At 49.7% G+C, this 14,827-nt stretch overlaps 1 protein-coding gene across 1 annotated transcript in view; it reads left to right on the top strand.

Moving 5' to 3' along the window:
* Positions 1 to 14,298, top strand: part of MAU2 (MAU2 sister chromatid cohesion factor) — a 53,783-nt gene extending 39,485 nt beyond the window's left edge. The window contains exon 18 of the mRNA XM_032973746.2: positions 652 to 14,298. Coding sequence (XP_032829637.1) covers positions 652 to 726 — 75 coding nt within the window. The 3' untranslated portion in view covers positions 727 to 14,298. The remainder of the gene's footprint in view (positions 1 to 651) is intronic.
* Positions 14,299 to 14,827: the final 529 nt, after the last annotated feature.

Here is a 14,827-nt window from a genome sequence, read left to right as displayed (position 1 = left end):
TCTCCCATCTCTCTCTAGTCTCTCATCTCATTATTCTGCCTCTCTTGTCTAAAGCCCTTTCATCTCCAGTTCTTGTTTGTGTCTCCTTCAACTGACCGATCTGTCTCGTTGTGTCTTGACGAGCCGTGAATTGATGGGCCACTCCACGAGCCCTCTGGCACGGGGGGCCGCCAGTATAAGAAACCCCCCTGCTCTCTCTGATTGCCACACGAGTTGCCATAGTTGCTCTCAATTATCGCTTGGCCGGTGAAGATTGCCCTGAAACCGCACCCAGTGCATCATGGCTTGAACTGGTGACTGTTGGGGGGATCTCGTGCGTGTGTGTGTTTTTGTGCAGAGCGGTCGTGTAACGGTTAGCACACTGCACTACAAATCTGGCAACACGAGTTCGATTACCCGCTCACGGCCTAACACCAATGACGATTATCTGAACCGGTCCTGGGACTCCCCTACGTCGACTCGGCCTCAAATTAATCCCGAGTGTGGTGTGTAATCGTCGCCACTATGGAGGCAAAGGTGGCCGGGCGTGGTGTTGGCCACCCACCCCCTCGTGTGTCCTGCCAGCCTTGATAGGGGCTCGCTAACAACACTTGCCCCAACAGTTTTAATGCCACGTGGGGGATCTTTGTCTTTATCTTTGTGTGCGAGCAGTGGACGGATGGACCATTCCCCATGCAGTACCAGGCACAGAACGGGCCCAACACCAGCTTGTCGAGTTTGTTGTAGCCGGATCCGGAAGGCGGACGAGTGGAGAAGGACAGGGGTGAGAAGAGACACAGGTGCTCAAAACAAAACAAAAAACTAAAAAAATCTGCCACGAGCTCTCGCAGAGAGAGAGAGACGTCTAAGCGGACGCTGGTGGAAACTAGTGCCCCGCCCGTTTGGCGCACGAGCAACGCCTTGCTCTCAAGGGGGTGTCGGGACTCCCAGTTACGAGGGTCATGCTGGCAACGGTGGTGACGGCGACAGTGGTGGCGACGGTGGTGGCGACGGTGGTGATGGTGATGTTGGAGGATGGTGGTGGAGGAGCGGTCGGTGATGGTGCGCGAGCGGCAATGGCGGTCGTTTTGGCGCGCTCCACACCGCCACCGCCACCGGCGCGCCACGTAGAAAGGGTCTTGGCTTGTGAACGGAACGACAGAAATATAAATATATATAAATTTTATGTTTTAAGTTTATATAAAGTGCAGTACCATTTACCCACTATTTTTTTTTGGCAAGTGTGCGTGTGCGCGGATGGGGCTGGCTTTAACAAAGTTTTTATATTAAAAAAACGAAACGTAAAAAAAAAAGTGAAAAATAATTTAACCTATTCCCCTTTGTGTCTCGTTACGTTTTTGTTTATTTGTGCGCCCACCCCCTAAATTTTTAACACTCAGTTAAGTTCTCTCCGTCGTGCTGCGCCGCTGTCTGCGATTGGTTGGCACAATTTGTCAAGGGAGTTTCCTGTTCTGTTTTTTTAATATAATAAATACGAGATAGCTCGTTGAAGGTTTTACCCGCGTGGCCCCGGCTTGGAACATTGTATGGAGCACGGGGAAAAGCAAAAAAAAAATCACTTGCGGCGAGGACATTTTAGCAATCTCCGAGGAAAAGGAAGAGCGCACTGATTCATGCAAAGTTGGCGCTCATTGCGACGTGCAATTTGGTATCGATACCCTCGTCACGTTTTAATCCCACGATTTTCTGACGATATCTCTAGCTTTTTTTTAACCATAACAAAAATCTGAACTATCCGGCAACACTTTTGTTTGATTCTCACGATCCTAAAAAATATATATGCAATGGCCTATAAAATCCTAAATTCTAAATCTGAGCTCATCCCCACTTCACTTGTGATTACTTTACAAAAAAGCAATCGTTTTTAACCGCCGTAGAAAACGCACGCATTAATCGCAACTATTGAAAATTCTTTCTTGCATTTGACAGAAGCCTCGGACATGAGATCCCATAAATGTATTTTATTTTGCTATCCATAAATATTTCACTTTTGTGAGTGTGGAACAATGAATACATTTTACTGTTTATATAAAAACATCAATTTGTTCTTTCACAAGTCTCCCTTGCAAGGGAAATATTCGTTCCTTTGGGCTGTCCCTCATTAAAGAAACCCCTTTGTGTATAATACAGTAAGGCAGTCGTACTGTTACAGCTGACTTTAAGCAGACAGGTGTGTTTATACATCTCGTCCGTTGTGTGGAGTTGACCTTGCAGTGATTGCCATGCCAGACTGCCCCCATTTGCCAATGCACAAATGCACACGTTCCATTTGGAAGTAATCATTAATGAACTGTAATTGACAAAGCCATCACTGGGCAGTTGAGCTGCACCACAACAGCGTGAATGCTAAGTAAAACTAACTTTGTTGTAAAGGATTATAAACAAATTTGGCACTAGATTAATGCTTGCCAATTTTACAATTGTTCCTGAATTTTTTTAGGGTTTTTTTGTTTGTTTTATAACTGAAAAATGGAGAAATAAAAAAAAACATTTTAAGAAATATGGACGAAAATTGGAGGAAATTCAGAGACGTTTGGAGAATACCCGACATTAGATTTGGCCGCTAGTGCCTTCCACACATTTCCAGACTTTCAAAAAAACAAGATCACTCACGGGAAAAGCAACAAAGCGACCTGAGCTGTTGAGCTCCGAGCGGTTTGAGTAGCGAGACTAAAAGAGTTCGTCACAATCGTGCACCAAGGGCGATTGCACTTCAGGACTTTTGTCTGATGTCAGTTTCGGGTCGTCACAGCCACATCAACATTTGTGAGACCTCTTTTGACGTTTCAACCCCGGGATTTTTCTGGGCCCTCTGCACCCTCGTCGTTCAGTCCAGGAGAGTTGACCCCTGCAGGGAACCGTTGGTGATTCATTTAATCAGTCCCAGGATTCTAGTCAAATGCGTTGAAATTCTTATCGGCATGAGAGGCCCACCTCCGCCCCCCCCACCTCGCGGCGAACTCCCATCGGCCGTTCCGTTCCGCAGCGGCCGTTGGGATAACGCGCACACAAGAGCGACGGGCCTTGCGTTTCACGACGGTCACTTGGTGCGTCAGACATTCCCCCCGCAGTTGCCGTCTCGTTACGCCCCCCCCCCCCCCCCCCACGTGCTCCATGCAAGTTCCCCGTAGAATGCGGGGGGACCCTGCAGTACACGTTATTATCTACTGTATTCTGGTAATACTTATTAAAACACGTAAGCTCTGGACGATTTTATTTTACGTTACGTTTTTTAGTTCACGACATTTGCATGCACTTTCCATTGTATAGTTATTTTTTTTTAGAGAAATTCACTTAACGTTTGTACGGGCAGCAGTGTCTGTTGCAGGAAGAGGAGGTGTCTGTGTTGTGGGTGCCCTGGGTTTTCAAGGTGGCACAGTCGGGAGCACAGGTGGTGCATCTGTCATCTCAGTTGACGCATAACAACACTTCACATGGCCTCACGGTGCACCTAGCCTGGCATAAGCGCTGTGGTGACATCATCGCCACTTAGGGACGAACGTGGCTGTTGGGTTTTCATTTCCATTCACGAGAGTTTAAATATAACTATAAGCCTAGCATTGTCACCACCCTGTTTATTAAACCCCTATCTGGCTGGCGATCGTCAGCTGGGATCCGATGTTCGCATTGAGGAGCGTCCTGGAACATCTTGGTAACCCGCCCAATCTCAAAAGTCGGCTTTTGTCACGGGTAGGCAACGGATAAAATTTATGACGAAAGTGGAATTGTTAAGTTCCCTTGTTTGTCCACCTGTGGGCAGATTATACGATCAAATAATCTATCACGTGGATTGTAAATTGTTTCGATGGAGTTAGTGTGGGTTATTAAAAATAAATGCACGCGGGTTAACAGCTTCTTCCAAGACACCCCCTCAATTGACGCGAATCAAGTTCCGATTCAATTCACAAATTGATTCTGAAACGTTTTGGTGAACGGTAGCGCCTCCCAAGTGGCTGCAGTGGTGCGACGCAAACCCCCTGACGTACAAGTCAAAATGCGAATCGGAAAAACATCGATGGTTATGCCCTTGCGATTCTGTGCGTGTAAGAATCAATATTGATCCGTAAATGATGCCTCATTCCACCCCAAGTGGTCATTGATGTGGAGTTGGCACATGCGTTGCCGCGCGTGCCCGCATCGGCATCAGTTCCAGCCACCTGGGTTCTAACCCTGACTGCCATTCACAGGGTCGACAGCAAGTGGCGTTTATGCCTGTCCTGGGCTTCCCCTAGGTCCACCCAGCCTTAAACGAGCGCCCGTTCCAGTTTGTAGACATCCGCAGCAGAGGGAAACGAAAACATGCAGGCGTTCGCGCGCGCGTGGTGCTGGCAGCATCACCACCATTACGTTTGCGCCACGCAGGCCTTAATAGGTGCTCGCTAACAGCAATCACAGCAACAGCCCCGTGCGGCTGAACTCGGTTCACGTGCAACTAACGAGGAAATGTTTTTTTACGTTTTTCAGTGTTGGGAAGGACGACGGGCAGTTGTGTAAATTCATTCGGCCTCATATATAAACGTAAACCATTGCAACGCAATATAAAAAAAAAATACCTTTTTATTCTACCAGTTGGTAAGCAAAACGGCCTAAAGGTCAACAACCGTCACCCAGGGTTTGACCTCCCTTCCCGAAGTCACGAGCTCAGTGGTTCTTCACTATCACCAGCTGGAAATTGCCTCTGCGGTTGGAATTGCAGCAACTAAATGTAAAAAAAAATGTACACGAAACGTAATATAATTTAGGTTGCATGGCCGCGTGCTTGTGTTTACGCCCGTCCACGCGCACGTACATATATTTTTTTAATTCCGGTGAAGTCACACTCTCTCCGTTAACACGCTCCGTTTTGGGTCCGGGCGTTCACACGGCGTCTCGTTCACATGGACGGAGCAGCTGCCGTTCACCTCCGCCAGACGGCCCCCTGTGCCTACCGCTCGTTAGCTCCGCATGGTAGGGGAGAGGAGGGGGGGCCCCGAGCGGGTCGATTTGTAACAACGCGGCCTCGGCCTTTGACTTGCCGCACAGCGGTCACGGGTGTGTACCTGTCTTAACAACCCTTAGAGGGATGATGGGTCGCGGCGGGATTTCGTCTCCGTTTGCCTTGTGAGCTGCGCGCCGTGTGCTCCGCGGCCCTGGGCCCCTAAGATTCCACGTTAAGTTGCCGGCGCGTGTGCGGCTCGGACGCCGCCGCTGCGCCCTCACTTTGGTTAAATCGCCGCTCGAAGAATGTCGCATGCGAGAGACCCTTTCCCGTTTCTGAGGCGTCTGCAAGTTGCAGAGTGTGTGGGTCCCATTCGCAGCAGAATCTCGGAACGTGCAAGCGGTTCGGCGTTGATTTTGTCAAGAGAGGCGTAGCGGCGCTTGTTTTTAATGGCATTGTACTCACCGCAGAGAACTATAGCGACACGACCGCAACTCTACGATAGCTGACGCCAAACTGTGCCATGCGCCCTCCGGCATGGGCCTTATACTTATGATTCCGATGACGGATGCGATTCCACGTCTGGAATCGTTTCCGTCATCGGAACGCAATCCGAAGAAAAACTGATGACATGCGCCATACTTACGTCATCGGAACGGGAAAGGGTTAATACGGTAACGTGCGTACGTCTTGTGTACCGTCTGGGTGGAGCGGTGGCGCAGTGATTACTGCACCGCGCTATGAACTCCGGTACCTTTAACCTGCGTACGTATTCCCAGACAATGCTACTAACGTCAGCGGCGAGCGACATCTTAACCAGTCCTGGGTTTCCTCTTTTTTTTTTTTTACCTTCGCAAAGTGTGGTAAAGTGGTCAAACGGCTCCTGTTCTCGTCACGGTGTGGGGGCAGGCCCTCAGCCCAGCAGTGGATGTGACACAGTGCTGTAAATTATTCGTTTTTATGAATCGTTTCAAACTCCATTGGGGTTGACGTGGCACCTGACTCGCAATCGGGCAGTTGTAAGTTCAAATCTTGGTCCGAGGGGTCGATTTCAGCCCATCATCCCTCCGGGGTGGGGGGTTTATAAAATTCGGACCACTTTGTTGAGCAAACAGTATGGATATTGCCAGCCCATGCTGCCTGTAATAACAAATATATTTTCTTATTTAATTGTTTAGTTTTATTATTATTAAACTGGTTATGGTAAGAATTCATTCTAATTAAAACTCATCCTCTTTCTGTTTTCTCTTATTTATGTATGTGTGTGTGTAATTTGTGTCTTGGTGTACATACTGTCCCAATGTATATATGTGTCTGCACATGTGTGTTTCTATACTTCTGTGTACATACACACACGTACGTGTATATGTATTTATGCTGTAAATATACTGTGTATATATGGTGGACTTTACCAATCGGTTAGACTAATTTTTTTGCTAAATGCAGAAGATTTTGTGTATTTTTTTCTGCCAACTGTCTCTTTCCATTAACATAATTAAATACGTCATTTTTTATTATTACTCCTGCTGACGGAAGGTAGCATAATTCTTTAATGCAGTGGGCATCGCTTGATAAAATATAAATGCCTTTGAGGTGGCTGAGTGTGGAGTTGGCTCCTTTGAGATTCTAGGTAAAAAAAAAAAATCTGGGTTTCAGCTTCTGCAACTTGAAGCGGGTTCTCGAATGTAGTGAGATGTTGGGCTCAGTGTGGTTGCCGGAGACTGCAGGAACAAAAAAATAATCACAGATTAAGCCAATTGAAAGTCATCGGTTTGACTTGTCACGCAACGATCCGTTGCTCTAGCGGGGCGCTTGGGAAAGCACAGCAGACTTCGAGTGGAGAATACATTTCACCGGAAGGGATCTCGGAAGTAGTTCTTTGATATCTCCTTCCGCATGATATGCGCTGCTCTTGAGAGTTGTTGAATTGATGCCTCGCCCCAGAAGTGTGAAATCAGTAGCCCGATAATACTGGGGGGGGGGGGGGGTGGGGGAAACATGATTTGTAAAAAAAAAACTTTAGACTTCTCAAATGGTAAACGTCTGCGCGTGCGTAAGACAGGAGAAAGTCCGATTGGATTATCTTTTCAAAATCATTGCGCATCTTGGCACAGATGTAGAAAGTTGAGATGGGGGGGATTCTGCCAAAAACACCTTTGGTACCTGGCACGTTAATGTGCGGTTGTGTTTACAGTGGGCCTGCGTTTGAATAATAATCTGCCGTTAGCAAACGGATCCGATAATAACCTTAGTATTTATATGACCCAAAAAAAAACACCTCCTCCAGAAATGAGAAAAGCACATGGCCATTAAAGTTGTGTTGACTCACCTTCCGCTCGGGCAAGGTTGTTTTTTTTCTTCCGCTGGAACAATTCGCGGCGTGCGCGCGCTTGCCTGAACGCGCCCGCACGACGGTCGAGCATCTGAGTGGGGAAGGCGGTGGGGGGGGGGGGGAACTCGCGCCGGGCATTTTGATATTTCAGCACTTGAATTATTAGAAAGTGTTTACGTCTCTCTTGGGAGGACGGCGAATTTTTAAAATCCTGCTCGAGGGAGATCTCTCCTATCGCAGGAGAATTCACCCGAGGCTCGCGGATTCTATTCAGTGGCAAAACAACGCGACAGAGCAACACGCCGCCCATGCCGCTGTGAATTACCGTTCACAGCGGGCGCCCCGTTAGCCAGAGGCTAAAATTAAATTCTGAAAACGTCCTTCCAATGGCTTATTCGTATCACGGGGGTAGACCCATCCCGGTTGTGGAATCGTCATGCCAGCTTTGAAAACACCACGCCCACTGCTGGATTGAATGCCCCCCCCCCCAAACCCACCACAAGCTGTCACGATCATCTCTCAGTCTTACAATGTAATGATCCTCCTGGCGCGCACCGCTAACACGACCTGCTTTCACTTTCGTCGCTCCATTTCCGAGGTGGATATCCTCACGGAGGCGCATTACCTCAACCCATGACCTCCGGTCACCGCGTTGCGAGCTTTCAGAGGCACTCTTCTGCGGCCGTCTGGAATGCCCTTCCGATATCAGGAAGCCCACTGGAGCCTATGCACTTTTAAATCTAGATTGAAAGATAATTTCTTTAGAACTGCTTTTTGTGTTTAGTTTGTTATCCTTTCCCCCCGCACCTCCGATTAGCACGGTTGGCTACGTCGGGTGCAAAAGAAGTTCAACATGCACAACAATACGTACATCGCCAATCTCCACCTCCAGCCACCGCCCTTTCTCGTCATGATGCCCTGCCCAAGCCCAGTCACTGTCTGCGACGTGCGTTCCTCTTCGTGTATCCTGGCGTACCACCGAGCGTGCATCTCTCCGTGCTTTTTTGCACGATTTTCACGTTGTGTGTTCTCTTATCCTCGTCTCGGTGCCCATGGTTTTCCGATCCCGTGTGTCGTAGCCGGCAATGAACACCGGCGCACGGCAGCGTGACGCCGTACGCACGCACGGACGAACCAACAAACGAATCGGCAGCGTGCGAAGCGATCGTGGGCATAGCATATCTTTTCATCCAAAGCCATGAATCATCATATCCCTTTAAAATAAGACTCCGGGTGTCCTCGGCTCTCATATGAGTTTAAATAAAGGTCATCTATCTCTATCTCATGTATTCATGCTGAATGTCAACTGACAATTTGCCACTCCGTCAGTCTAATTTTTAACGACTTCCAACAGTAACGACGCGATGGTTATAAATGGCACGCAGGCTGTCGCGTTCCATTTTTTTTTGCGCCCGTTATCGTTTTTCCCCTGTGTGCTTTGGCAGCTTTCACCCCGTGGCTCCCAGAGCAAAAGGCAACAATCGCTGGTCGGGAACCACTGACCCATACTAAGGGAATAACTTTTGCTGTGATCAGCAAACACGGCTCGATCGAGCTCGCTGTCTCTCTCTCTCTCTCCGCCGTCTTCTCGAGCTGTGGTTGCGGCCGCGTGCCCTTTCTGCGCGGTGTCCCGACACTTTCGTGCAACGTGCTGGCGGTTTGGGGGGGGAACCCTTTGGAGCTTCTTGCGACAACTGAAATCGCCGCTTCCTGAACTCGCTGCCACCACGTGGAGCGGGAACGCCGGGACGATCACGGACTTTTTTTTTTTTAAATTGCGAACGGCAACGCCAGCTCGGCACGACCCGAGAACGCGTTGGGAGAGAGTTGGAAGATGGCGGCAGCGACCGCGGGAGGACGCGTGTGATGTTTTGGGTCGCTGCGCCACAAACCCAGCAGATTTCACGCCCCCTCGTTGGGATTCCGCGTCGCCTCTGCTCGTTTACCGTTGCCAAGCGGTGGCGTCGTATTTCACTTTGTCAACGTTTGCAGCGACGACAACAACAACGACGATAAGAAAAAAAGCCAAATAGGGAAACGGGCTAAATAAAAATAAAAATGTATACGCGCGAGAGAAAAGAAACGGCCATTATTTTTTTAAGAGATTGTTTTAGGGGGGGCCCTATAAGTGCGCAAACGGAAACAAAATCACAACGCGCACGAAAGCTAAAATCTTGAATATTCGTCGGCAATTTTGGGATCGGTTGCCTCCAGTTTTGCAGTGGCAAAGCGCGCAGTGAAGTAGGAATAGGATAACAATCGCATTGAGAAGACTCGTTCAGAACAGCGAAGCAGGGCGGGCCGAGCGTCGCTGATAAGAGTGGGGTGGCTGCTTTTAACGCTTTGTTTACGTCGGAAGGTCTCGGGGGTTTTTCTTTCTTGTAAAACTCCCTCCATCATCATTCTCTCCCCGGCCAAGTCCTCGGCGCGCATGACAGACGGCGCACGTTAACCCGTCGCACTGGATTTTTAACCATTGTGCCAATCAATCGACTGCTGGATGAAGGCTCCCCGCTCCACCCATCCCTCCCCTTCCCCGCACTGTGGCGGATGTTTGGCCGTATTCCACCACGCTGCGCATCGCGGGTCGGTGAAGGCGGGGAGCATAGTGCAGTACAACAAAGTGTTTTATGTGCACTGCGCGGTGCTGCTCATACGTAGCCTTTGCAGCAGCAAGCATCCTGTAACCACTCGTATGCATGGTAGTGGCCGCCCATCCAAGCATTAGCCAGGCCCAAAATACTGCTTGGCTTACGAGATCTGACGAGATGGTCTGCGTTTCAGGTGGTTTGTCCGTAGGGGTTATACTATAACATCCGACGTTGCGATTAAAACTCTTGTTCCTGCTGTCTTCGTTACTCTCCATTTGAATCACAGAGCAGTGTTATTTTAGGTTGTGCAAGAACGCAGCTCCTTTTACTTTCACAGAGACGCTTTTGAACAGTCCCCGTAGCGTCATGTTTCTAATGCAATAAAATAACACTGTAGGGTTACAGCTCTTTTGTCAATCCACCGCTGGATGAATGCCCTCCCCAGGCCGACTTGAGTCACGGGGGTTGTTTGACCATACTTCACCGCGCTTGCCGAAATGAGGGTGCCAGGAACTGGTTCAGGTATCGCTCGCCACCGATGTTAGGCACGGCCGGGAATCAAACTCATGTGGCCGGGTTTCATATAACGCAGTGTGTTAAACGCTTCGTACGCAAAACGCACACAACCACGCACAACCACACAATCATATGCATACATAGAAGATACACACACACCCATGCAATCACACGCAGATGCAACGACATCCATACTCGCGCATGCAATCACATGTGCGCACACACGCCCATGCAATCGCGTGCACACAACACACACTTAACGCCTATGTTGTTGGTCAGAGCAGAGCTTGCAGATCTGGAAATATTTTCTCCACGACATTCGACTAACACTTTCACTCGAACCCCAGAATGCGAGAGTGGTCGCCTAAACGGTTCAGTTACTCTCTCTCTCTCAGGGTGGGCTGGGAGGAAACTGGGATTCTTAATTTGGAGATTTAACTAGTTGCTCTGTCTCGTGCTCGTGACGCCACGTGAATTTCCTTCCCGGGTTGAAGTTTGCTCGCTGAACCTTGAACCTTGTGTCTGGAAACCAAAGGTCCAAGGGCCATGTCTGTAGTGACAGCTCAGCTCTGCCTCGGCTTCCAAAAATAACGGCTCGGCCGTGGCTCCGGCTCGACTTACGGATATCCTGAGGCTGCCCGGCTTGAGTTATTTAAGCATGGCTCTGCGCCGCCTACGATATGAGCCCAGAACCCGAGCCTGAGCTGAGCCGTGACTAAGAACACCGGCCTCGGGATACGTGGGTTGCCGTACATTGCAGCAAAGGGGTCGTCCGGTTGAAAATGTGACCGTCTGTGACGTTTTGAAAAAAAAAAAGGTTTAAACCGGAGGGCATTTCCAACCCGCTGTCGAGTAGCCTCGCTCCGTTGGGCGAGCAGAGTCGTCGTGTGTGCGTTTGCCAGTTGAATACATTTCTTGGATCACTCTCCCGCGTAGGAGCCCGCTGTGGCAAGGCATGGTGCAGTTGCCCCCTGCTCTGGTTTATGAACGATGTAAGTAATAGGGATGAGATATTTATCGTTGATGCTGTCCCGTGGTCACTACATGAGCGGGGGAGTGTGTGGCGATGGCCACGCATCGCCGATTGGCATTGGAACTCTGGGGGCGGGGGGTGGGGCAGCCATGGGCTAAGGCTGGCGGAGAACGGATTAGTGCTAAACTTTATGCTCAGATGTATTTTCTTCTCATTATTAAAAAAACCCGATTTAAAAAAAGTACAAAAAAATGAATTGCACAAAGGTAATTGTGCGTGTACATATTCGAGATACGACGTCAAATTTGTAATTGTTTATAGATTTGCCTGAGTTGTATAGTACATGTTGCAGGATTTTTGGGGGGTACCTCTAGCAGGGAAAGGGGTATTTGGTTAGGTTATGGGTGGGGGGGGGGGCAGGTGGGCTAGGCACACTGGGATTGTTTTTACTTGTACAAACTAAAAAAATCCACCCGAATCCAGGCTTGCGTTCAAGAGCCTCTCGATCTGCCCGGACGTCTGTCATGTACAGGATTGAAACGGCACGCCGGGCAGCTCGTGATGTTTGTTTATATAATAATTAGTCTAGAGACTGTGTTCAGGTGCGCTCGACAAACACAAATAAGCGTAACGCAAAAGGGGGGGGGGGGGGAGGTGTTATTTTTTTGTCTCTTGAACACCCACGTGCTTACGGCTGTTGTAGCGTGAAGCAACTTAGCGTTGGTATTTACAAGTCTAGTTTTGAGCAGGTGCTGCGCGATCCGATCCACGCACTCTGGCTGGTGGAAACACAAAAAAAAACCTCCGCCACGTGCGTGAATTGAACGTCGCGGGGACGTCGCTACCGCGGGTGGCAAGAGAGACCGCGCCCGCGCTTGTGCCCTGGCGAGCGCGGACGCTGGAAACGCTTCTCCACCACCGTCATTATCGCCGCCTTACAATGAAACAGTATATTTATATATGAAACGCCTATAGCAATTCACTCTCCTGCCGTGATGTAACGGTCAGCACACTGGACTTGCAATCATCGCAGACGTCGCCGGTTGAAACATTGGGGCCGTTTCTTTAAATGCTCCCCCCCCCCCCCACCACCACCTTTCCCCGCTTCTGTCCACCCATGGTGCGCGGTGGGGTGAATTGTGAGCATTCTCACATCCTCGGTGACATCTGGCCAGCGTGGAAGAGTAGGCAAAATTCTCCTCGAGAGGGGCTCCTCTCTAGAGCTCCTTCTCGCGTTGAGGCCCTTCCGCCAGCTTTGGTGTGAGCGAGCACTTGCAGGGCTGCGTTTTCACCTTTTGTCAATCCACTGCTGGAGCTGTTGTCTCTGTGGCAATGGATCTTCTTGGCCGCCTACTCCTGAAGAAGAGCCCCCGTCCGGCGCTACACCGCAGAATTTCACATCTCTGTTAAAGCTGGCGTCAACGATGATGGTGGTGTCGGTGTCGGTGGTGATGGTGGTCGTGGTGATGACGGTTGTGCGTTTCTCACTCCACGACATTAACTACGTGGGTGGGGTGAACACCCAACCCAAAATAACCGGCAGTCATCACCGCGTGAACCGGCTTGACCGTGACCGACCATCTAATTGGTGAACGCAATTAACCAGCGGTGCGCCACAGCTAGTTTGTGTCATCCCCCCCCCCCTCCATCCCACGTTGTGCTGCGGTGACGCAACCACAGGCGGCTACAACGCTGGGGCTCCGTGGGATGAAACGTTTGAGAGCCGTGGGCCTGCACCGCGGTTTGCGTCGACAGCGCTCGTCCCGGTGGACCGATTGGCTCCTGCCAGTGGTGGACATTCCACATTCCTATGGCAGGTGCCAGTAGATCCATTGGAAGACAGCTGTTAACTTACCAGAAAGCGTTGACTCGTTTTAGTCTAACCCGGAGGTATGAAGATCAAATTTTGCCGCCCCCCCCCAAATGGGATTTAAACTCAACCATCCAATTATTATTATGCTTGTTCATCAAGGGAGGGCCTCACTGAGTCTCGCGACTCTTTTGCAGAAGGGTCCTCTCAGTTTCGCGGTGTTGCGGAGACGGATGCTGCTTCGTGTCATCCCCCCCAGTTGAGTAATTAGCGGCGTAACTTTTCAAATTCGGACCCCGACGCCGGACCAACGCAGTGGGCCTCCAGAGTCTTTGCGAACGACCTCACCGGAATCGGCAAGGTTCCACCACGGGATGCGAGTGGCCCCCCTTTTTTTTTTTTGAAAACACACGGTCGGTACTAACTGCCCCCCGCGGCGTTAACCCAGGGCGGCTACCGCCGGATTGCGCGAACCGGGCGCTCTTAACACCCGCGCGGCGCCACCGTTCACATCCACTTATCGTCGTTTGTTGCCCGGAGACGAACGGTCAGCAAGCCAACGTACCCCCCCCCCCCCCCCCCACACACAAACCCGCCGTTGACGTCCAGTAGATAGCGTGACCACATACGCACGCACGCAGGGCTTTGTGACTTGCAGAGAGAACGAGGCTTAGGGTTCGCTCGCTCGCGCGTGTGGGATGCCCCAACCAGGCCTCGGTGGGCCCACCCATCGTTTTGTAATGGCAAACGAGATGATGATGATGATGATAATTAATGAAACAATTTTTTGTACGCTAAGGGGTGGTTAAACGATTTCAACAAAACGAGCAAAAACAGGCAGACGATGCACGACTTCACCTCGACTTTGCTAAGTACATATTATACTGTGTGTTGTATTTTTAAAAAGGCTGTTTTCATAATATTTGTAGTTTTGAGTGATTGTCGGACAGCCTATGGAAAGTAAATAATAATAAGATTCACTTGTTAACACAAGCAGTTATATACCTTGAGCCTGTGTGTTGACGTGTGTGTACATATACAAGTCCGCAAATTCGTTAGTACGTCATTTTAGCACCCTATGTTTATTTTTCTGCTTGGTTTACTGGTTTTTTACCTTTTTGAGGTGTCTCTTTTTTTCAATAAACGTACAAAACATAACCGCCGTGCTCGTCGAAGCTTCTTCTCGCACGACGCTGACCGCAAGCGGCAGCATCGGGACCCCTACATATGGCCATGCGGCCGGACGTGGGACAACGTGTGTTCATAAGAGGTTTTTTTTTAGTTAGATCGCGTAAATATATAAATGTCGTTAAAACCCGCCACCACCCGACACAGCCAACTAGTTAGTAAGGGTTGTCACATAAACAGAACATGCCAATTCGTCACTAGTACAGTACACCGGTGTCTTGGAGAGCCAAGCCACAACATTTACAATCTGACTGACGTTTTGCCAGTAATTACAACTAGCTTCATTGTCGCGAAAGCCTACGTGTTAAACGTTGTGTGTGTTACAGGCCAGACCTCGTTTAGCGCTCAAGATGCGTTCCCAGAGAAGTAAAAAAATATATTACATACCGCACTTCCCACAAGGCCTCAAAGTGATTTACATACAATGCTAAGTTACGGAGAAAACGTGGCACCAAACAGGGTGAGCCTTGAGACGCCATCTAACAAGTGTCGTGGACTC

Source organism: Petromyzon marinus, chromosome 52 (assembly GCF_048934315.1).
Source record: "Petromyzon marinus isolate PM22_M1 ecotype Great Lakes invasive population chromosome 52, UKy_Petmar_22M1.pri1.0, whole genome shotgun sequence".
NCBI classification, from domain to species: Eukaryota; Metazoa; Chordata; class Hyperoartia; order Petromyzontiformes; family Petromyzontidae; genus Petromyzon; species Petromyzon marinus.
This window is presented reverse-complemented; position numbering and strand designations above follow the sequence as displayed.